Source organism: Physcomitrium patens, chromosome 20 (genome assembly GCF_059467195.1).
Source record: "Physcomitrium patens ecotype Gransden chromosome 20, ASM5946719v1, whole genome shotgun sequence".
Classification (NCBI taxonomy): Eukaryota; Viridiplantae; Streptophyta; class Bryopsida; order Funariales; family Funariaceae; genus Physcomitrium; species Physcomitrium patens.
The window spans coordinates 10,845,642-10,871,054 of NC_143429.1; the positions used below are offsets into that span (position 1 = coordinate 10,845,642).

A 25,413-nucleotide genomic window follows, 5' to 3' on the forward strand; every position below is an offset into this window, starting at 1 on the left:
GAACAAGAGAGAAGCACACGGCGTAATGGAAGCCAGGTGCACATGACATCTTGTCTGAAATAAGTTCACATTATCGAACGATGAAAGTGGCTCTGTGTCTACATTGATAAGGGGCTGTCAGGTCCGTTTACTGAGGTGGTTGCAATGGTGGTAGGCATCGCAGGGCAGGTTTTTGGTGTGTTACAATTGACGCTAGCTGCCTTAAGAAGGAATTCTACAACTCACAACAATTTTTTAATTTTTTTACTTTTTATTATTTGTTAAGTGATGAAAAGCAACTGCGGCTGCGGCTGCCACGGAATGGTTAACTAGTCATTTGAGCAACAAAATAATGTATCACATTGCAAGAAGGCTCAAGAGAAAGGATCAGATCACGGACCCATTCCTGCTCCCAAAACATATAAGTACAAGAGCACGCCAATAGAGGGAGGTTCCATCATTACTAAGCGCTTGGATAAGCGCAGGGTGGCGGATTGTAATCGTATTGCAGGCAAATATGGTTGCAGTGTTTGATTTCATCTTCTCCCGACGCTATATTAGGCAATAAAAGATCTAACCCGTAGAATACTGTCACATGGCCGAGAGGGGGGTGCGAGAAATAAGAAAAGAAAAAGAGAAGAAAACGTACAAGCAACCCATCAATCATGGAAGCTGCACGGTAGTGCTACTGGATCGTTCGCAATCCCAAGTCCGTCCATTTGTCTTGGTTAGCCAGTAACTGCTCCTGATCTGTCCCACAGAACGCCCGCGTAACATCAAACCTAAGTCATCCTCTGAAGAGAATTCCAGAACTAAGCGTTTTTTAACTCAAAATGATTCCGTTGTTTACCCTCAATTCCACAAAGAAGTTAATGTTCTTACCAAATTACATCAACCCCTACAGATTACAGAGCAATGCATAATACAATGAAGGAACCCGAGGCAGAACCTCAAGCGAGAAGTGAGCTGGTTAAAGGAAAAATAGGGACTTTGATCCACAATCAAGGGGTGGGAGAATGAATACGTCATTGCGCTTCTAATGATCGTATTTGAAACCTTGCTCTCAACAGAACAAAGTACTTGCAATTTGCCGGAATGCTACCAAATCAGCTAACTCGGAGCCCAATCAGGCTAAGACATCCACATTGTTCAGTGGAGGACTTCAAAACAACGTCTGAGAAACCGTTTACAAGGACGAACAGGTGAAAATTATACGTACTTGCTTCGTCGATCTCATCAGCCGGAGGAGTAACCCCCGCAGGAAATGGGACATCTGAGAACAATGTAGCAGAAAGTGAGAATCGCGTTGATGTCTACGCCACCAGGCGGGCTACACACGGATACTTCAGTTGCAGCTTAACATTTTTTATTTCTTTTTATAAATAAACAAATACCATTGTAACTGCCAGATAAGGATACGCACCATCGTTCGGTAGCTTGTCCATCAGCCACTCCTCATCAACAATATCCAGAAGAATGCCTGGATTGAATAGCTCCGCCATCGCTCACGGTACACTCACTGCAAAATTACACGGACATCGACAGTATCAAAAATGTAACCCGGCTCACATAACAATACAACTTCGTGAATTATGCCCCTCATGCGTGACAAATCTCTTCCTCAATTAACCGTCAATGTACCAAGAGATAATTGACATAAGGGCAGCTGCAGTCTAAGGAAGACAAACTCGGCAAAATCGATGAGCTCCTCACAATACGATCAGCGGCAACAAGCTCAATGAGACCAGAACTGAAAAAAGAGGACACGAGACTCGCGATTAGGGCACAAAGTTTAAACCAAAACCTTGCTAAAAAAGCAGAACCACTTGCACCTCCGAGAAGTTTACCTTCAGCAGAAGTGCAACTGATCCCGATTGATCTGAGTCAGGAAGAGGCCAACAGCGCATGCTCCGAAACCCTAAACAAATTTCTGGAACACAAAAGTGGTGCAAACCAATCCATCAAATGTGCCCTGCAAAGCATCATTTCCACCCCGCGACACAACAGATTCTAGCAAGCGGTTACAGGATGAGATCACGGTGAAACAACACTAAGCAAACCACTCGTGTATCAGCCGATAGACCCATTACCATCCTCCATGCACATCCGAAAATGATTCTTTCATAAATCATATTCAAATCATTCAAGTAAATATAAATATAGGGAAATGTTAAATTTACTTAGATTTTTACTAAATTGACTAACATATGATGAAGAATATGGCAATCATCATGAATGTGGTTGGTTTTCATTGGTTTTGGATCCAATAGTAGAAAAATGAATGTAGTTTTCTTCATGATGGATACTATAGGGAGATCAATTTAGTAAAAGGTTGGGTCAATTTAACATTTCCCAATATATATATATATATATATATATATATATCATTAAGCTAGTATTTGTTAGGAATTGTAGACTTGGAATGTATATTATTTTAAATGTATGATATTATATTGGAAATGTAGCATGATTTTGAATAGAATGCACATTTGTACAAAAATAAATGAACGAATCTAACTCAATTAACTAAGCATGATTCAAGAGATTTCTTAATATAGAAAATATAGATATTAATATTTTGTATTAATGATTCCAAAGTATAATTTGAACCTATACAATAATTAATAGTAAAAGTTACTATATTTCTATATTTATTCTTCTACATTATTCACAAATATGTTATTAGCTATTACATAGTTAAGACATATACATTTTTAATTATTTAAATTAATTTTATAAAATTACAAATATTAGATTGATAAGTTTTAGAAGCTTGCATTGCACTTGATTGCATGCTCTTTAAGAAGCCACCTTGCATACTTACTTGTTTAAGGTTATTATTAAACTTTTATCTAAATTATAAAAAATTAAAATTATAATATCTCAAAAGAATGTATAGTCATTCTTCTTGTGTTTTCTAATGTTTCAATAGCCATTGATCTTAATCTAAATATCATTAATTTAAAAATTTATATCATTATGTATTTTTAAAAATTTAATATATGATTAATTTAATCTAATTTATAATTAATTTATAACATATATATATATATATATATATATATATATATATATATAGATTCATATTCTTAATGTTAAAAAATTAAAATATTCATGAATTTTAAATCAAATATTAAAATAAAATTTTAAAAATATAATTTCAACTTGAAAAGATAAAATCTTTAAAACTAAGAATAGAAATTTTAATATTTAAAACTTTTTATACTATGATCTCTATCAAAATGTGTATCAAAATCTTTATCATAATCATGATATATGATAAATATTTATCATATATAAATCTTTATCATATATAATTTTATAACATATTTTATAATTATAATGTTTATAATTTTTATATACAGATATATATATATATATATATATATATATACATTTTGATAAAAAAACATGCTCAAGATGATTAGAAATAAATTTTGGAGTTTTTTTTTTTTTTTTTTTTTTTTTTTTTTTTATATATATTAAGATTGCAAAAAAATTAGCAAATCTTAGAATTTCATAAAAGTAATAATATTCTTATAAATCAAAAATTTATTAACCAATTATATCAAGCATCTAATTATAATTCAAAGTTTTAAGTTTAAAACTAATTACGAGCAAAATAAGTATTTTTTATAAAAAATTATTTATTTTACATATGAATTTTGTTAGGCACATAGTCCTTAGACCTTTCTAGAGACAAGTTTCTAGAACCTTCTAGAAAGAAGTCTCTAGAAACTTCCAGAAGATTCCTTGAATATTCTCTTAGAATATTCTTCAAAGATTCTCTAAAGATTCTTTGAACATTCTCTAAAGATTCCTTTAAAAGGCTCTAGAAGATTCTTAGAATATTCTAGTAGATTCTAGGAAGTTACTTGAGAAGCTTCCTAGCTCTTGGGTAGTTGCTCGAGAAACTTCATAGTTCTTGGGAAGCTTCTTGATGCGCTTCCTTAGAACCATAGGCCAGTAGTATATATAGGAGTCGAGGCTGAAGAGTTCTTCAGTCTCGACAACACACCTCTTGAAGCTCTAGCTCAATTCTCTTGGCGTTGCTTTTGTACTCATCTGATAATCTAGTTCTTGTCATTTCTTCTTGAACTTCTTGTTTAGATTTCTTGTTTGTATTTTTGGTCCGTGACAGTTTGTCGAGACTACCTTTATCTTAATATCAGAGCTGAATCCTTCTTGTTTGAGAGCAGATTACCCCTCTTCTTGAAGGTATTCTAGCGCTTTAGGGGTTGCGGATTACCTTCCTCTAAACTGATATTTTTTCAATCACAATATCAGAGCTTAGTTCTTTGAGGCAGAGAGTGGACTACCCCTTTCCTTGGAGATACTTGAGCGTTCTAAGGGTTGCGGATTACCCTCTCTTGGACTGATATTAATTCCTTCTTTTTGTTTAGCATAGCTAGTAAAAAAGACTGTTAACATCGATTTCAGAGCTTTGCCTTCTTGATAGAGTGCAGATTACCCCTCTTCTCGAAAGCATTGAGGCATTTTTAGAGGTTGCGGATTACCTTCCTCTAAAACTGAAATTGTTTAGTGTTTTTTTTTTCTTTTCTCTTCTCCGAGTAGGTTTTAGTGATAGGTAGTGCTACAATTTTTTCCAAGAGACTTAGCAATTTCTTCTTCTCTCAAAATTTTAATCCATCTATTCTCTAAATATGGAAGTAGACCAGATCATAGACAGTGCATCTCCACAAATAGACAATAGAGTGGCAACTCTTGCAGATCTTCAAGCTCTTATGAATAGTGTACGAAAGGAGATTGTATTTCTTCGCAATCCAAGTAAAGAACCTCAAATTGATCTAGTGACCGAAGAAGCTAGACGCGAAATTCATAGCTTACAACAAGAGATTATTCGACTGAGAGAAGCAAGACATGTGTCACATACGACCCCTATGGATACTTCAAGGATTAGTACGAAAGAACCAAAAGCGAGTATGCCAGATAAGTATGACGGAACAAGTGCCAACTTCCGAGGTTTTATGCAACAAGTACGGCTTTACCTACGCCTATACCCTTCTCGTTATCCGAATGGATTTACCCAGGTTGCTTTCATAGGTACTCTTCTATCAGGAAATGCTCGCTCTTGGTTTGCTCCACCATTGGAGAAGGATTCTCCAATATTGTACGACCTAGAGGCTTTCATAGAGAGACTTACTGCTGCGTTTGGAGATAGCGATCGAGAAAGAGTGGCTGAAAGAAAGATACAAAATCTGCGACAAGGATCACGTTCTGCTGCAATCTATACTGCAGAATTTCAACAGCTTACATGTGATCTTGATTGGAATGATAAGGCGTTCATGACACGGTTTCGATATGGACTGAGAGATGATGTCAAGAACTTATTGATCACTATGCCTAAGGCGGATACTTTAGAAGAACTTATATCTCAAGCAATTATTTGTGACAACCGCCTCTTTGAATTACGACAAGAAAGACGATCAGGCTGGAGAAATGATGGAGCATTTGCTACATTTTCAAAAGGTCCAGAGAATCACTCCACAGATCCTGAACCCATGCAAATTGATGCGGTACGTTTCAAACCCCTCACAGCTGAGGAAAGGAAGCGACGGTTTGAACAAAACTTGTGTTTATATTGCGGAGAAGCGGGCCATAAAGCTGTAGATTGTTGGAAGAAATAGAAGCCTCAAACAACAAGACTCAGGAGTACAAGCATGCAGAAAAACAAGGACGCCCAGCCACAATAGGGACCGTGCGGCTGGACATCTCAACATCCAAAATTAATCAAGGTTCCTTTCTCTCAGCTCAACCTTCAGATTGTTTTATGGTACCTTTACATCTGGGTATTCAAGAACTACAAGTCGATGCTTTATTAGACTCGGGTGCATCCGCTTGCTTTATAGATGAAGAGTTTGCCAAGCTTCACAATATTTCTCTTGTAAAGAAACTTAAGCCTGTCCATGTAGAAGTCATAGACGGACGACCATTGTCTTCGGGCAATGTTATCCATGAAACTAAACCATTGAAGGTACGTCTTGAAAACCATGATAGCAATATTTTGTTTAATGTTATCAAGACCCCTTCATGTCCTATCATTTTGGGACTATCTTGGCTTGATAGATATAATCCATTGATAGATTGGAAGTTGCGGAAAGTGACATTTCCAACAAACTCCTTGAAGGTGGAATCTGCCAAAACAATGTCTAGAAACAAATCCTTGTTTATAGGTGCAAGGGCTTTCATGAAGGAAGCCAAGCAAAATATACCTCTTGTCATCTTCGCAACTCCGACTCGAGAAGATGCAACTCCGACTTTGGTTATTCCAAAGCAGTATGAAGAATTCAAAGATGTCTTTGAAAAGAAGAATGCTGATATGCTGCCAGAGCATCGACCCTATGACTGTGCCATTGAATTGCAAGAAGGAGCACAACCACCTTTTGGACCAATCTACAATTTGTCACAGACGGAGTTGACTGAGTTGCGGAAGTACATTGACGAGAATCTAGCCAAGAACTTCATCCGTCATTCGAAGTCGCCAGCTGGGGCACCAATCTTATTTGAGAAGAAGAAGGATGGCTCACTATAGATGTGCGTGGACTATCGAGGTCTCAACAAGGTGACAAAAAAGAATCGCTACCCACTGCCTTTGATCTCTGGTCTTCCAGAACAACTTGGGCGTGCAAGGATCTTTACAAAGATTGACCTAAGGAGAGCTTACAACCTTGTACGAATTAAGAAGGAGATGAATAGAAGACAGCGTTCCGAACAAGGTATAGCCATTTTGAATACAATGTCATGCCATATGGTCTTACTAATGCTCCAGCGGTCTTTCAACACATGATGAATGACATCTTTCGAGAGCATCTAGACGATTTTATTGTCATCTATCTGGATGATGTTTTGATATTTTCTAAGAACGAGGAAGAACATGAGAAGCACGTTCGTCTGGTACTCAAAAAACTATGGGAGCGAGGACTCTATGCCAAATTGGAGAAGTGCTTATTTCAGCAAACTGAGATGGAGTTTTTGGGATTCATCGCGACTACGAAAGGCTTGAAGATGGATCCAAAGAAGGTGGAAGCAATCATGTCTTGGGAAGTTCCGAAGACGGTTAAGGACGTACAATGTTTTCTTGGATTTGCTAACTACTATCGGATCTTTATCAAGAATTATTCTCAAGTTGCTGCCCCCCTCACTCGGTTAACGTGTAAGGACAAGCTGGAATGGGGACCTATCGCAGAAAAAGCATTTCAAGATTTGAAGATGGTATTTACTACAACTCCAATCTTGGTACATCCGGACTTTACAAAGGCCTTTTATTTGGAGACAGATGCTTCGGATTTTGCTTTGGGAGCTGTACTTTCACAGATGGGCGTAGATGAGAAGCTCCATCCAGTTGCATTCTATTCTCGAAAATTCTCTGCTGCTGAGATCAACTATGAGATCCACGATAAGGAACTCCTTGCTATAGTAGATTCTTTCCAAGAGTGACGCCACTTTCTTGAAGGAACTACACATCCAGTGACCGTATATACAAATCACAAGAATTTGGAGTATTTTATGTCGGCTCGGGTTTTGAATCGACGTCAAGCTCGGTGGAGTATGTCGCTATCCAGGTTTGACTTTGTTATTACTTATCGGCCTGGGAAGCAACAAGGGTTGTCCGATGCATTATCAAGGAGATCATATCTCGCGCCAAAGGCTGGAGATGCAGCATTTGATCAACAGTGCACGACATTGTTGAAGCCAGAGAAATTTCGGCTCAACGCAGCTATTGTACCAATTGATCCTGACTTCCTCGACCACGTACGGGCCGCAACCATTGAAGATTCTCTAGCCCTTGATATCAAGCAACATGCTAGTGATGATAAATTCAAGATGGAAGGAGATCTAGTATATTTCGAAGAGCGGTTGTATATCCCAAAAGGGCCAACACGACTCCGAGTTCTTCAATCTCGTCATGACTTTCCAGCTGCGGGACATTTTGGATTCAATAAGACCTTGGAACTTATTTCCCGTGATTTCTAGTGGCCTCAAATGTGGAAGGATGTGAAAGATTTTGTTGTATCTTGTGACATTTGTTCAAGATCCAAAAACCCTCGACATCGGCCTTATGGACTTCTACAGCCATTGCCTATTCTGCGTCGACCATGGTCTTCGGTTTCCATGGACTTTATTACGGATCTACCACCGTCGAATTCATTTGACAGCATTCTAGTTGTCGTAGACCGGCTTACAAAGATGGCACATTTTGTCCCTTGCAAGAAGACATCGTCAAGCGAAGACACAGCAAGACTCTTTCTTGATAGTGTGTATCGATATCATGGTCTACCAGATGATATCGTATCGGATCGAGGAACCCAGTTTGTGTCAAAGTTTTGGAAATCTCTTTTTGAAATATTGAAGGTGGATATCAAGCTTTCTTCGGCATTTCATCCTCAAACGGACGGCCAAACAGAATGGGTGAATCAAGTTTTAGAGTAATATTTACGTTGCACCATCAACTATCAACAAGATGATTGGGTCGCATATCTACCGCTAGTCCAGTTCGCATATAACAACACCCTTCATGCGTCAACTCAACAAACGCCATTCTTTTCCAATTATGGATACCATCCGAAGCTTGACTTATGGAGTTCGTCAACGATTAACAATCCGGCAGCTGAAGGATTGGTGAAGGAGCTTTCGCAGCTTCAAACTACATTGAAGCTTCAATTGCAAACTGCCCAAGAATCTTACAAGGCGTTCGCGGACAAATTTCGGAATCAGGCACCTAATTTCACGATTGGAGACAAAGTTTGGCTGCTTCGACGAAATATTAAGACCAAGCGGCCATGTGACAAATTGGACTATCGGAGATTGGGACCATTTGTTATCCAGAAGCAGATCAATCCTGTAGCGTATCGTTTGGAGTTACCAGCTACTATGAAGGTACATCATGTCTTTCATGTTTCTTTGTTGGAGCCTTATCGAGAATCGTCTTTTCCTAGAAGAGTACAATGTCCACCACCTAGCATAGAAATAGAGAACCACGAAGAATACGAGGTGGAAAAGGTCCTGGATTCACGGCAAAGACGGGGTAAATTAGAATACTTTGTGCATTGGAGCGGTTACGATATTAATGAACGAACATGGGAGCCGGCCGAAAATCTCGCGAATGCGCCGCAAAAGGTATAGGAGTTTCATTGACGATATCCTGAGGAACCCAAGCCGGTTCGACGATAGCTTCGTTCTGAAGCTTGCTCATCCAGAAAACAGAAAAGAGGAGAGAGCACCACCAAAATCCATAGTTGATGTAGTCATTCTCTCCAAGATAGCGTAGAACTTTGTTAGTGTCCAAGTTTGTTCTTATTGTTTTAGCCTTTGAATATGGATAGCCAAGATACTACACTTGTCATGTCATCTCAAGCAACTAGCTCACGAAGACGACCGCGAGATGAAGAACCGTCTGCACCACGATGACGTCGAAGGATTCCGAGCAACAGATCGCTGGTGATTGTATTTGAGGTCGAATCTGCCTACAATGGTCAGCCAGAAGGATTGTTTGCAAGACAATTTCACAATGAAGACACGGAGGTTTATGCTTGGTCAGAAGTTGAAGGCGTGGGCCACTACCGTTGGCTTCAAGGACCATTGAATCACTTGCCTCGTGAACAACAATTGGAGTTCATAGTAGAGGTTATGCGACAGATCTTCATTTTCTTGCGTTGGTATTGACTGACGATAACATTGCTTCTCGGAGACCTCGAAGCTAAAGGAAGAGGTGATGTTAGGGACATAGTCCTTAGACCTTTCTAGAGACAAGTTTCTAGAATCTTCTAGAAAGAAGTCTCTAGAAACTTCCAGAAGATTCCTTGAATATTCTCTTAGAATATTCTTCAAAGATTCTTCAAAGATTCTCTAAAGATTCCTTTAGAAGGATCTAGGAGATTCTTAGAATATTCTAGTAGATTCTAGGAAGTTACTTGAGAAGCTTTCTAGCTCTTGGGTAGTTGCTCGAGAAGCTTCATAGTTCTTGGGAAGCTTCTTGATGCGCTTCCTTAGAACCATAGGCCAGTAGTATATATAGGAGTCGAGGCTGAAGAGTTCTTCAGTCTCGACAATACTCTTCTTGAAGCTCTAGCTCAATTCTCTTGGCGTTACTCTTGTACTCATCTGATAATCCAGTTCTTGTCATTTCTTCTTGAACTTCTTGTTTAGATTTCTTGTTTGTATTTTTGGTCCGTGACAAATTTTTTCTATTCTTATTTGATCAAATATTATTATATGCTATTATTTACCAAAAAATAAAAAAATAAAAATTAAGCAATAATATGCAACAAACAACAATCAATACTACATATTTCAACAAAATAGAAATTTAGCACCTAAAATCTTAAGTTCTATCTTTTTTCTATACAATTTTACTAATTTCTATGCAAAAATTATAATTTTATTAATAATAAATAATTTTATTTGATTATAAAAATATAAATATATTACAACCAAAAAACTTTAGATATAAATTGCATACAAAATTAACAATTTAAACTTTTATTATATAAATTTCTATACTAATTTATTTTCTAGTAATAAAATTTAATAATCAAATTATTCAAATAAGCCTATTGTTATAAATACTTAAACTCTTAAATTAAGATATAAAATAAGTAGAAGTAAATAAAAAATAGATAGAACTAAAACATATTAATAATATTTTTTTTAGAGTATGAAGATATATTAAAATTAAATACATATAAAAATTATTAATGCTACATTATTAATTGGTGTTTTTGTACTTTAATTAATACTTTCTACAATTACAAAAAAAAGTAGTAAAGTGGGATAAAATGCCTACACTTAGTGGTTTTAAAGCAAAGTCTTTATAAGATTTTTTTTTATATATTTTTTATTATTATCTTTGTAAAACATAATTTTAAATTGAACAAGTTATTTTTTGCAATTCAATTCTTTAAAATTTTCTCTCTCATATATTTTTTATTTTCTTTAATTCTCTATATTTTCCTCACTTTGCTAAAAAGACCAATTCCTAAGACCTTCTATTTCCAAGCTGTCCATGCTCTTATTATTAGAAAAATTATAAATATTAAATTCAAATTGACCATATATTTTATATTTTTTATATCTAATCTTACAATCATCTATAACATTAAACAAAAAAAGATCTTGTTGTTATGTTGGAAACTAGTATAATATGTAAAAATGATATAAAATATTAATTGAATTTGGATTTGAGATATTGTCTCTCTCTTTATAATCTTTCTAGAAAGTTCTCACTTGCTTTAAGAGGAGTTACCATGAAGCAATGGTACTCGTTTGGATAAAAAAAGACCCAACTATTTTATAGGATTTTTCTTTGGGATTTTTTAAAAGTATATTTTGAATTTGGATTTGAGATTTTGAAGAGTTGTTTCTCTCTTTATAAGCTTTTCAAAAAGCTCTTATTTGCTCAAAGAAGAGATAGTATGAAATAATGATCTCTTTTTGGATAAAAAAAGAGTCAACCACTTTTTAAGGTTTTGCTTTAGAGATTTTTTTATAGTATGTTTAGTTTTTTATTTTGAGATAAGATTTTTTCTTTTTGTTAGCTTTTTAAAAAAAATTCATTTATTGCAAGAGGTGTTAATATGAAGTTGTAGTGTATTTTTGAATAAAGAGAAAGCTAGTTACTTTTGAAGGTTTTTTTTTGGATTTATTTCTTAAAGATTTTTCTTAGGAGGTTTTTTCATAGTATGTTTAGTTTTTTGTATTGAGATTTTTAAAAAAGATTTCTTTCTTTTTTAACTTTTAAAAAAACTTTTATTTCCTTTAAAAAGAATTAATATAAAAATATAGTATATTTTTGAATAAAAAAAGAGCCACTTACTCTTTAAGGTTTTTTTTAGAATTTTATCTCATAATTTTTCTTTAGAGTTTTTTTTATAATGTATTTTTAAATATTAAGTTGATATTTTTAGATTTTTTTTATTATAAATTTTTTAAAAATCTCTTTATTCTTCCAAGAAGAATTAATATGAAATTATAGTATTTCTTTAAATAAGAAGGAATCAATTGTCTTGTGTTAATATGAATAGTGACTTTTTTTGCTCATAAAATATATTATAGAGAGTTTTAGATAGTGAGATTTGATGTGCATATGTATAAGTTGAATAACGCTTCAAAGAGCCATCACATGTTCAAATCTAGTGAAGTATGGAGCTATGGCAACTAGTAGAATGAAGAAGAGAAGACAACTTTCACATACTATCATGAATATGAGGTGGTAGAGTTTATTTGAATGAAAGATATTATTTGACCATATCTAGTTGCAGCCATAAATCTTATGTTTTCTTAAAGCAAATACTTTCATCTTGACAAAATTATATAGATGATGCTACTATATGATTCAAAGTTCTAAAAAGAGTGAATACCTTACTTCTCACATCCTAAAAAATGTAGGATATTTCTTCTATATTTTTGCATAGACTCTATCATTATAGTCACAATAGCTCTTTAATAATCATTCTTTTTCTTTATAGAGTTGCTATAAGTATTTAAAGTTAAGGTCAGTTTAATTATAAAGTTTGAAATTTTTTTTGAGGTCAAAAATTATATTAAGATCAAGAATTTTGTTGAGATTGATGATTATATCATGTTCAAGAACTCTCATTTAGTAGCAAAACTTTGAACCTACTTTGATTTACTTAATTCATTAATTTCTTCTTTTTACATCTTTACGTATCTTATAATATTCAAATATTGCCAAAAAAATATTTAAGCTTGAAATAATTTATTGATGTTATTTGTTTAAAATAGAGCTTTATCTTATACTTGATGAATCTTGTGTCACAGACATATTTACTCCAATAATCACATAGATATTATAAATATCTAAAAATAAATTAATTTGATAATATCTTATATGAAAGCTTCTTAGATACTTCATAGACATAATTTCACCTTTATATATGTTTAGAAGTGATTGATTGGTTAGAAACTTCGCTAACATGTTAGCTACATGTTGCACGTATTAGTATCTTATGATACAAGCTAATAATATAGTATACATATAGAAAAATTACCTTGCAAGTTAAAATATGTGTCTTGCAAATTAGACACGTATTGGAGGTCCTATAGAATGTTGTCATGTAGCTATTACTTAAATATTATATATGGAAACAAAAGAGAAGTTTTTTTTTATTCTTGTCAATGCTTTTTTAGTCCTTAGTTTTATTTTAAGATTTTCTATTCTTTTTTTCTTTAATAATATCCATTTGAGTTTTAATACTATATTAGATTTGAATGAATATCAATTTATTTTGAATTATATAAGAGTGTATTGAATTTTTGATTCTTCAAGGTTCACATCCTTCATATTTTGACAAGAATGATAACTTATTTTTCTTGTCTTGTTTTTAGAAGTGAGTAGACTATCCCACTTCTATTGTTGTATTTTGAAGGTTCTGGACTACCTACTTTCAACCTAATATTTTAGTTCCATAAAAATAATTTTTTTCTTTAAAAAGAGTAGACTATCCTTCTTTATAGAAATTTTCATTTGATATTATAGATTGTGAATTATCTTTCTTTAATTTGATTTATGGATTTTATTTGAGTTTTTTATGAAAAAAATAAATTACGGATGCTATTTTCAACAAAAAACAAGATAGATTTACCACCATTATAGATCTTTATAAGATATTTAAAATTTTTAGGATCAAAATCTCATATATCTCTAATTTCAATCTTAGATGTAGTATTCCAATGCCTATAGAAGTAATCAATAATAAAATTCAAAATCTATGCCAAAAAGATGTATAATTGAGCAAAGCAAGGAAAAAAAATTCACAATAAAATATGAGAAGTCTTGCTACTAAAAGTATGAGAGAGGCAATGATAAGTATGCCAAAGAAATATGATGGAACAAGATCAAAGTTTTGAAGATTTTTATAATAAATAAAGTACTTATATTGGGAGGGACCTAAATAAACTATTTAATATTATTCAAAGAAGCAATGCAACTACAAAATGAGGAAGTCATAATAGTTTAATAATATTTAATTTAATTAGATCTCCTTCTAGTTCAATTATTTTAAGATTATCGTGATTAAAAAAAATATAATCTCCAAATAGATTGGATTTTTCATAACCTTGATTTTTTCCATAGTTTAATCGAAGATTTTGCTATTCAATTAGAAAGCTATAAGTCTAATATTTCTAAAACTTTATTGATAGATGTAAGAGCTTTTATATATGTTGCAAAAGAAAGATAAATTTTTGCTATATATGCTACACTTATTTTTGATGGAAAAAAGATTTCAAGTAGCATTTCAAGCTAATACAGAGATTATAAAGATGTTTTTGAAAAAATAATATAAATATTCTTCTTAAGCATTTTCCTAATGATTGTTTCATCAATTTTCAAGAAAAAATTTAACTACCATTTGGATCAATCTATAGTCAATCACAATACGGGTTGGCTATGTTCAAAGAATACATTGACAAAAATTTGGCTAAAAATTTCATTTATTATTCCAAATCTCTATTAAAGGCTCATATTTTATTTGTAAAGAAAAAAGATGGATCTTTGTAGATGTATGTAGATTATTAAAGATTTAACAAGATTACCATCATTAATAGATATCTTCTACTCTTGATTTCAAGACTTCTTAATGAACACAATTGAATAAAGATCTATATAAAAAAATAGATCTAAAAGGAGTATACAATTTGATATGCATTTAAAGAATAGATGAATAAAAAAACTACATTTGGAACCAAGTATGGACATTTTAAATATAATACTTTTTCATCTTACCTTTTGGACTGAAAAATACACTTGGTACTTTTTAATATCTAATAAATGATATTTTTTTTTGTGAGTTTCTAGATGATTTTGTCATATATTACTTAGAAAACATCTTAATCTATTCTAAAAACATAGAAGAATATAAACTTCACGTTTGTCATATGTTACAAAAATTTAGAAATGCAAGATTATATGCCAAGATGAAAAAGTGTATATTTCATATTATTCAAGTTGACTTCTAAGCATGAATTATTTCAAATGATGGTCTTATGATGGATCCTAAAAATATTCAAACTATTTTAGATTAAAAGATCTCAAAAATAGTCAAAGATGTTCAATGTTTTTTGAAATTTGTCAATTATTATTCGATCTTCATCAAGGAATTTTTTTAAATTGTGACTTATCTTAAATGTTTGACATGTAATGGCATACTTGAGTAGAGCAAAGAAATTGAAGCATTTTTTGATGTTTAAAGATAGCATTTATTTTTGCATTAAACTTGTATCATGTTGACTTTTTTAATGCATTCTTATGAAAACAAGTACATCAAATTTTGATATATATGTGGTTTAAACACAAGTTCTACTTAGTAGCTTTCCATTCCAAAAGAAAATCAATAGCTTAGATTAACTATGAAATCCATGATGAAGAACTTCTTGCAATAATGGATTTATTTCAGAAATGATGTCATTATTTAGAAGGCAATCATAGTCTAGTATATATATATATATATATATATATATATATATATATATATATATCATAAGAACCTTAAGTACTTCATACTAACACATGTTTTAAATTATTGATAAGCCTGTTGGAGCATGTATTTATCAAGATTTCCTTTTAACATTACACATCAAATAAAAAAAATAATAAGATTTATTAGACGCCATTTCTAGATGTTTTTATCTTGCACCAAAAAAAAAAAAAAAATTATTGACAAAAAAATGATTTTTTTGAAGTCATAGTATTTCTATTTTTAAGCAATGAAATCAACATTAATTATTGATTCAACTTTTTTCAAGCAAATTCAATTGAGTATGTCTTGTGATTCTCTTATTTATGATATTTAGAATAAGTCTTCAAGGTCCCTAGATACTTTCAAGTTTGAATTTAAAAACAATCTATTTTATTTTAAAGAATAATTATATATTTAAAAAATATATAATTATGTATTTTTTAAGCTCATCATGACTTTTTAACAGTTGAATATTTTAAATATAATATTACTTTAGAGCTAACATCTAAAGATTTTTAGTGGTATTTAATATGGAAGGCACTTAAAGAATTTATACAATCATATAATATTTATTTAAGATCAAAAATTCTTCATCACAAATCTTATAGATTTTTTAGCCATTATCTATTCTAGAATAATCATAGTCTTTTGTTTTTATCGATTTTATTATAGATCTTTTAGTCTCAAATTTATATGATTCAAAGAATATATTTCTTTGTAAATTATGGTTATTATCTATGATTTAATACTTTTGAATTTTTAAGATTTAATCATCATGAGGTGGAAAATTTGATAAATTATTTGTTAAAGTTATATATAACAACAAAGGTACAACTAAAAGAAGTTCAAGAACAATAAAAAATCAATGCGGATGCTTATCATAAAGAACAAACTGAATTTTATGTTGACAAGAAGGTATGATTATTTTGTCATAATATCAAGACTAATTGCCCTTGTAATAAGTTGGATTATTTTAGACTTAAACTATTTCTTATATATGAACAAATTAATTGAGTTTCTTACCAATTATAGCTATCAAAGTCTATAAAGATCCATTCTATATTCTAAGTATCTCCCTTCAGCCATATAAGATAATAGATATATGAAGAAGATGAAAAATATCACTTTATTTTATAAAAGTGAAAAATAATCAAGAGTATAAGGTTAAAGAAGTCTTAGATTTACAGCAGTGCCAAAATAGATTAAAATATCTTGTTGATTGGTGTAGATATGATATTAATGAATACACATGGGAGCTAACTAAGAATCTTACAAATAAAAAAAAAATTGATGCTTTTTATTGACAACATCCATCAAAAATAAAATAAAAGATAACAAAACTTTGTTATAAAAGAACTACAATTTAAAAAAGAATACATTTGATATTCTTTTTTTTTTATAATTTTTGTATAATTTTTGGTATTAAGAAGATAAAAAAATCAACAACCAATAATTTCAATTTAGAAGCTATTATGTATTGATTTATAAAATAAAAAATTATGATTATTATAACCTTTGAAATAACATAATCAAGATGTAAACCTTCAAAAATGACATATTCTTCTTTAAATAGATAGAAAAATATAATACATTTGATATTACAACCTTGAAAGAGTCTCTTAATATTTGCTATTTTTATTGGAAGTAGGAATAATTTCTAATGGTATTACAAATATTTTATTTGAAATAAATTATGAAGGTTTTAACAAAGATCAAATAAAAGAATGGTCTTTCCATAATGAAATAAAATTATTAATAATTGAGAAGATCTATCAACTACCTTCAAAGAGAACAAAGATTAGAATATGTAATAAATAGAATTTGCCGCATCTTGGATTTTTTAAAGATATAAACATCTTGCTTTGTCAAACTCATCTCAAAAAAGGTAGATAATATAAAGGACTTATATATTTATTTCAATAGTTATCTAAGTATTATAAATAGGTAAAAATATATTAATTTAATAATATCATATAAAAAGGCTTCTTAGAAGCTATATAGATGTATATTTGATTTTATGCATATTTGTATTTGATTGATAGATTATAAACTTGGCTAATAAGTTTATTGTATATTGCATGTTTTGATAGCTTATAGTATGAGCTAATGATTTTGCATTAATATAAGAAACTTATATTTCAAATTAAGACATGTTGTCATATTACATGTTGTCTTGCTCAAGAATGCACCGGGCATCTAGTTGAGGAAGGAGAGATTATGTTTTACAAGTAGTTAAGAAATCCTAATACGATTCATCCATACGAGAAGAATATAATCTGAATTTCAATTAAAAAGTGCTAAAAACACCCTTCTTAGTAGTCTTAACCATACATAAATTCCAATTATCTTATTACTTTCATATTTAAGCAATTTAGATTTTTCTTATAAGCCCCAATCCTAATCAATGAGCTTTAACAAGCTGTAACATCCAATCCGACCATCCACTTGATGTGGAATTTTGCATGCAATTGTCAATGTAAGTCTTCTATATGCTCAAGAATTTTTAGCCCAATTCAACTTAGAGATTGTGAGAAAACCTCCAAAAATTGCACTAATGTCACTCGGCTGCCATCTTGAAAAGTGAAGCAAAAATCCTAGCAATGATTTTTCCCTTTTCAATTATTAACTTTGATTCAAAATTGGTGTGTGATTTGATCTTCAAGTCCTTCAACACTATGCCAAATTTCACCTAAATCCGACTAATAGATCTTTAAATATCATAGAAATCCTACCCAACCTCAAATTGCCACCTTTCGAAACCCTCTTGTGCTAAAAACTAGATATCTTTAAACCACATTGTTAGTTTATCAAAATTTTTTTTATACACTTAGCACATCCAATAATCCAAACAGTTTCAAATTTTAAATTATAGATGTTACACCAATTACACGAACTAGCCAAAATTGCTAGTCCTAATTATATTATATAAAACTCAAATCACTAATATAAACCCTGACTTTGAACAATAATTGCTAAGTTTTCATAAACTTTTCAAAAACAATCCTTATGCCTCTGAAAAGAGCTTTAAGCTAGCTCTCAAAGCCTATCCTCTAATCTTTGAATGAATCCCTAACTTGCCCTTGGTGGTCATTTTAGTAACCAGAAGTTTGATTTCGACCCTGTCTCACAAATGGTCGATCCCTGGGTATCAATCTAATTTATCCTAAGGATTTTTTTACCCAATTCTACCCTTAACTTGACCTTAGCATCAACCATGCCAACCATTTATCTCTTCTATCTTGATTTTATCAATTCATGGCCTTTCTAAGGTAATAAAAGAGTCTCTACAACTTAGAAGGTAAAATTACTAACTAACCTTCAAGCTACTAACTGTTAAGATAAGAAAATTATCTAAGAGGCTTTTATAAAAGCCATGTTTAGATACCTCAAATTATAATTGAACTAAGATAATTAGATATTAACTAGAAATTCAATTTTGATAATAATTTCACTATATAGTCATATTATATAATTTCACGACAATGTTATTATATTATATAAAGTCTTGCTCAAGAATAGACCAAGCACCTCAGTGTAAAAGATAGAATAAAAATTTCTATAATAAAATCCTAACTCTAATAGAATACTAAATAAATTCTAATTAAATCTTAACAATGTTAAAGAAGATTTAATCAAATTTAAAAGAAACCTTAAAGAAATTATGAAAGAAATAATAAGAATCTTTAAGAAATTCTAAAAAATATTAAAATAATCACAAATATATCTTAAATAAATCTCAATAAATTTCTAATTTAATCTTTGTTGAAATTTTAATGGACTTCAATCAAACCTTAGACAAACTTTAAACCCTAAACTTTAAACCAAATCCTAGATAAATCCTAAATTCTAGACCAAACCTTCGACAAATTCTAAATTTTAAATTAAATCCTAAAAAAATCCTAAATCCTAAATCAAACCCTAGACAAGTTCTAATCTTAATATTATTTAGAATCTCAATATCTATTAATTGAACCATTGATCTTGCTTAAAAATTTATACACTTTTCAATAATTAAATAAGCATTAAGTATACAAATTTGAAAATGATTACCTTTACTAAATGGAAGAATAATCTTAAAATCTGCTTAAGTGTTGACCGGCCTCTTAATCAAATCTAAATTTTGAATTTCTAGCACCAATATTTCCTCTTCAAACTATTCAATTGTTTTCAAATTTCACATATGTGCAGCAAATCAAGTCTATTACTTTCATATATAAATTATATCATAATTCCATTAGTAGATTGCTAAAGATCTTAGAAATCTTAATTGCTTCTCAAAGTCCAATTTTTGAGACCTCAACCTACTTAAAATTCAATAACCTTCAATTCAACTATTCAATCAAGATCAAACTTATATTGTACAATCCAAATAACTATTCTTATGAATCTTCAAAATTTTAATTGTAGATTTCATGCTAAATTATGGGAATTTTCCAAAATATAATATACTTTTTATTTTACAAATTTCAGAGTCACCTAAAATAATTTTGACTTTGCAAAGCTCTTGTAAATATATAACACACTCAAATCACTTAAAATCAATGCTTAAAAAAATATTTTTAAGTTTATTCTCGAATTCCATTCTCCAATCTACAAAAAAACCCCCAAAGGGCCTTAGGTGCCCAGTTTTGTGCCTCGGGATTTGATTTCGACTAAGGTTCATAATTACTCCTCTCTGGGTATCAAATTTTGCCTTTTTTAGTTACTTTTTATTAAAATCAACTATTTACTTCTTTTTATATATGCTCATATCCTTTTTTTTTCTAATCTATCTTATTTTACCTTATTTTTGGCCTTAAAAGTAATTAGAAGCCTACTTTGTAAAAAGATAGTATTTACACCTTTAATTTTATTTTGTTTTGGACTATTGTCTATTTTTCAAGATAATTTGCTACAATATTTGAAGTAAATTCTTCTATACTATAATAATTTCTTCTTTCTTTTTATTTATTAGACTTGTTATATTACAACAACTTGTCTTGCAAATTAGATACATATTAGAAGTCTTATGGAATGTCGCCATATATCTTCTAGTTAGATAGTATATATGGATGCAAGAATAAAGCCTTCTTCACTATTTTCAATGCCTTTTTAATCCATTAATCTTATTTTAAGATTTTATAGTCTTCTTATTTTTAATAATAGCTATTTTAATTTATTATCATACTATTATTGAATAATTTTCTAGTCTTTTTAAGTGATAGAAGAGTGTATTAATCTTTTAGTTCTTTGAGATTCATGTCCTTGACACCTTATTATGTAATTATCCACTAGTTTCTTAATTCAACAATCTTTCTTCCAAAGTTTCTTCAATCCTATATTGAAAATCAAAAGATCATTATAAATCTTTTCTTATGTCATTTTATTATCTAAAATTTAAAAATATCTATGTATTAGGGACATAGTCCTTAGAACCTTCTAGAGATAAGTTTCTAGAACCTTCTAGAAGCTTCTTAGTTGATAAAAGATGTTAGGAACATAGTCCTTAGAACCTTTTAGAGATAAGTTTCTAGAACCTTCTAGAAGCAAGTCTCTGGAACCTTTTAGAAGCTTCCTAGTTAGTAGAAGATGTTAGAGACATAGTCCTTAGAACCTTCTAGAGATAAGTTTCTAGAACCTTCTAGAAACAAGTCTCTGAAACCTTCTAGAAGCTTTCTAGTTAGTAGAAGATGTTAGTGACATAGTCCTTAGAACCTTCTAGAAATAAGTTTCTAGAACCTTCTAGAAGCAAGTCTTTGGAACCTTCTAGAAGCTTTCTAGTTGATAGAAGATGTTAGGGACATAGTCCTTAGAACCTTTTAGAGATAAGTTTCTAGAACCTCTTAGAAGCAAGTCTTTGGAACCTTCTAGAAGCTTCCTAGTTAAAAGAGGATATTAGGGACATAGTCCTTAAAACCTTCTAGAGATAAGTTTCTAGAACCTTCTAGAAGCAAGTCTCTGGAACCTTCTAGAAGCTTTCTAGTTGGTAGAAGTTACTTGAGAAGCTTCTCAAATAGGAGTATATATTGGAATCGAGGCTGAAGAGTTCTTCAGTTTCGATAACACATCTCTTGGAGTTCTAGCTCACCTCTTTGGTGTTGTTCTTGTATTCATCTGATTAATCTAGTTCTTGCCGGTTCTTCTTGAACTTCTTATTAGATCCCGAGCTTGTATTTTTGTGTCTATGACAGTTTATCAAGACTGCACTCACCTCAGATATCAGAGCTAGTTTCTTCTTCGTTAGAGTGTGGATTAATCCACTGCTTGGAGGTGTACTAGTATTTTAGAGATTGCGGATTACCCTCCTCTAAACCAATATTGTCTTTTTGTAGAGTCATTTCTTTTGTTACAATATTGGAGTCTTATTCTTCTTGGAAAGAGTGGATTACCCCTTTTCTTGAAGCTCTTAAGGCGTTTTAGAGGTTGTGGAGTACCCTCCTCTAAACCAATATTGTCTTCTTGTAGAGTCATTTCTATACTTCTGTTAGAATGGCTGAAGGCCAAGACATTAGTATGACAAAAAGTTCAGAGTCCAAGTTGGATGCTATCATGAATGCCCTCGCTACGTTATTGCAAATAACTGTAGAGATTGAAGGAGTCGTGGCAAAGCTTCATAATGATGGAACAACTGGGATAGCACAATCTAGGTTGCACCAGCCTCAAACTTCTGCACTTGGAGAAGCAACTTTGCCTTAGATTTGACAAGCACCGCTAGTTCTACAACATAAGGAGCCCCGAGTTAGCCTTCCGAACAAGTTCGATGGTATGCGTTCCAAGTTTCAAGGATTTGTTAACCAAATTACATTGATAACAGTTTTACAGCCCGAATGCTATCCAACGAAGGAGTCACATGTTGGGCTTATTGGAACCTTACTTACAGGGCAAGCTCTATCATGGTTTGCTCCTTTGTTTGAGAAACGATCGTCCATACTAAACACCTTTGAAACCTTTTTGGAGGCATTTGCGGAAGCATTTGGTGAACACGATAAGGTTTGATGGGCTACAACAAAGATCTGGTCACTACAACAAGGGATGTGCTCTACATCAGTCTATGCATCGGATTTCAAACAATTAGTGTGGGACATCAATTGGGACAAAGAAGCGTTGATGAGTTAATTCTATTGGGATTTAAGGGACGATGTGAAGGATTTGCTGTTAATTCTTCCTGATCCACAAATGCTCAACGAAGCTATTAGCTAAGTTATGAAGTGCAATAACCACCTATTTGAACGCCGCCGAGACAACATACGGTTCGCCATGCCCCAACTATGTTGGCAAGCAATGTGAATTCACATTCAGAGGTAGAAGACATACAAATTGATGTGGTACGTGTCAAATCTCTTAATCTAGAAGAAAAAAAGCGGCGTATGGGGGGAGGTCTATGCTTATATTCTGGTGAAGAAGGCCACAAAGTTGGAAACTGCCTCAAGAAGCAAAATCGATGCACTGTCAGGACTAGGGGCACGTTTGTTCAGGAAAACAAGGATGCCCAACTACAATAAGAACCGTGCGTCTGGACAGTGAAATATCGCAACAACAACCAGGTTCCTTTCTTTTTGCTCAACTTGCCTTTTGCTTTACAATCCCTTTGTTTATTGGTCCTTAGAAATTGAGAACCTTAGCATTATTAGATTCAGGAGCATCTGCTTATTTTTTAGACGAAGAATTTATGAAGCATCATAAGATCCCTTTAGTACAAAAATCCAAACCTATTCACATTGAAATTATAGATGGACGACCTTTATTGTCTAGTAGTATCACCCATGAATAAGAACCTATAGAAGTAACGTTTAAGGGCCATAGTAGTCATATTATTTTTAATATTATTAAAATCCCATCAAATCTTGTTATTCTTGGTCTTTCTTAGTTGAAAAAGCATAATCCATCTATAGATGGAAAGTTATAGAAGATGACCTTTTCCACAAAACCACCCAAGAGCAAGCCTAGTAGAAAACCTCGAATAGAGAAATCCTTATTCATTGGAGCAAGAGCGTTTATAAGCTCATCCAAGGAAGGCACACCATTTGTCATTTATGCGGCTCCAACTACCGCGAGAAAGATCTTGACAACAAGTATACCTGAGCAATATAAAGATTTTAAAGACGTGTTTCAAAAGAAGAATACCGACATGCTACCGAAACACCGACCATATGATTGTGCCATAGACTTGCAAGAAGGAGTACAACCGCATTTTGGCCCAATCTACAATCTATCGCAGATCGAGTTAGTGAAGTTGTGGAAGTACATCAACGAGAATCTAGCCAAGAACTTCATCCGTCATTCAAAATTGTCAGCTGGAGCACCCATCTTATTTGTGAAGAAGAAAGATGGCTCATTTCGGATGTGCATGGACTATCGAGGCCTCAACAAAGTAACAAAGAAGAATCATTACCCATTACCCTTGATTTTTGGTCTCTTAGAACAACTTGGACGTACAAGGATCTTTACTAAAATTGATCTAAGGAGAGCTTACAACCTCGTACAAATCAAGGAAGGAGATGAGTGGAAGACAGCGTTCCGTACAGGGTATGGCCATTTTGAGTATAATGTCATGCCATTTGGTCTTACCAATACTCCAGCAGTCTTCCAACATATGATAAATGATATTTTTCAAGAGGACCTTGATGATTTTGTTGTCATCTACTCGGATCATATTCTAATATTTTCCAAAAATGAAGAAGAGCATGAATAGCACGTACGTTTGGTCTTAGAGAAACTACGCAAACGAGGACTATATGTCAAGTTGGAGAAGTGTTTATTTCACCACATGGAGATGGAATTTCTGGGATTTGTTGTGAATATAGAAGGTTTAAAGATGGATCCCAAGAAGGTAGAAGCAATCGTATCCTGGGAGGTTTCGAAGACGATTAGAGACGTACAATGCTTTCTTGATTTTACTAACTTCTATCAGATCTTCATCAAGAATTACTCTCAAGTTGCTGGTCCTCTCACTCAGTTGACATGCAAGAATAAGCTGGAATGGGGACCTCTAGCGGAGAAGGCGTTTCAAGACCTGAAGACGACATTTACTATAGCTCCAATCTTGGTACATCCAGACTTTACAAAGGCCTTTTATTTAGAAACTGATGCTTCGGATTTTACTTTCGGAGCTGCACTTTCACAAATTGGAGAAGACAAGAAGCTCCATCTCGTTGCATTCTATTCTCGAAAGTTCTCTGCTGCTGAAATCAATTATGAAATCCACGATAAGGAACTTCTTGCTATAGTGGATTCTTTCCAAGAATGGCGTCACTTTCTTGAAGGAGTTGCAAACTCAGTGACTGTATACACACATCATAAGAATTTGGAGTATTTTATGTTGGCTCGAGTTCTAAATTGACGTCAAGCTCGGTGGAGAATGTCGCTATCTAGGTTCAATTTTATTATCACTTATCGACTTGGAAAGTAGCAAGGACTATCCGATGCCTTATCGAGGAGATCGTATCTTGTACGAAAGGCTGGAGAAGCAGCATTTGATGAATAATGTACGACATTGTTGAAGCCAGAGTAATTTCGGCTTTGCGCTACTATTGTGCCTATTGATGCTGACTTTCTGAACTAGGTACGTGCCGTGACCATTGAAGATTCAATAGCCATTGATATCAAGCAGCGTGCCAATGATGACAAGTTCAAGGTGGAGGGAGATCTTTTATATTTTGAAGAGTAGTTGTATATTTCAAAAGGACTAGGACGACTCCGAGTTCTTCAATCTCGCCACTATTTTCCAGCTGCGGGATATTTTGGATTCAACAAAACCTTGGAGCTTATTTCTCGAGATTTCTGATGGCCTCAAATGTAGAAGGATGTGAAAGATTTTGTCTTCTTCTATGACATTTGTTTAAGATCCAAGAATCCTCGACATCGCCTTTATAGACTTCTACAGCCATTGTCGATTCTACGTCGACCATGGTCTTCAATTTCCATGGACTTCATCATAGACCTGCCATCATCAAACTCA

The 25,413-nt window shown here is 32.4% G+C and overlaps 1 protein-coding gene across 2 annotated transcripts; it reads right to left on the reverse strand.

Moving 5' to 3' along the window:
- Positions 1-353: 353 nt before the first annotated feature.
- Positions 354-1,947, reverse strand: LOC141044550 (anaphase-promoting complex subunit 13-like). 2 transcript variants are annotated; one of them, XM_073529138.2, is made up of 4 exons: positions 1,827-1,947; positions 1,403-1,498; positions 1,199-1,252; positions 354-729 (listed from the first exon to the last, which is right to left on the reverse strand). In XM_073529138.2, the coding sequence occupies exons 2-4, from the start codon at positions 1,479-1,481 to the stop codon at positions 665-667; spliced, it is 198 nt and encodes a 65-aa protein (XP_073385239.1). In that variant the 5' UTR covers positions 1,482-1,498; positions 1,827-1,947; the 3' UTR covers positions 354-664. The 2 variants fall into 2 exon arrangements, with proteins under 2 accessions (XP_073385239.1, XP_073385240.1); XM_073529139.2 differs by having other exon boundaries at positions 1,784-1,947.
- Between the last annotated feature and the right edge of the window lie 23,466 nt (positions 1,948-25,413).

Coding starts and splice junctions, on each gene's coding strand:
- LOC141044550 (XM_073529138.2), bottom strand. CDS start 1,481: ATGGCGGAGCTATTCAATCCAGGCATTCTTCTGGATATTGTTGATGAG. Junction 1,253..1,402: donor GGACAAGCTACCGAACGATG/GTGCGTATCCTT, acceptor CATTGTTCTCAG/ATGTCCCATTTCCTGCGGGG. Junction 730..1,198: donor TGATGAGATCGACGAAGCAA/GTACGTATAATT, acceptor TCTGTGGGACAG/ATCAGGAGCAGTTACTGGCT.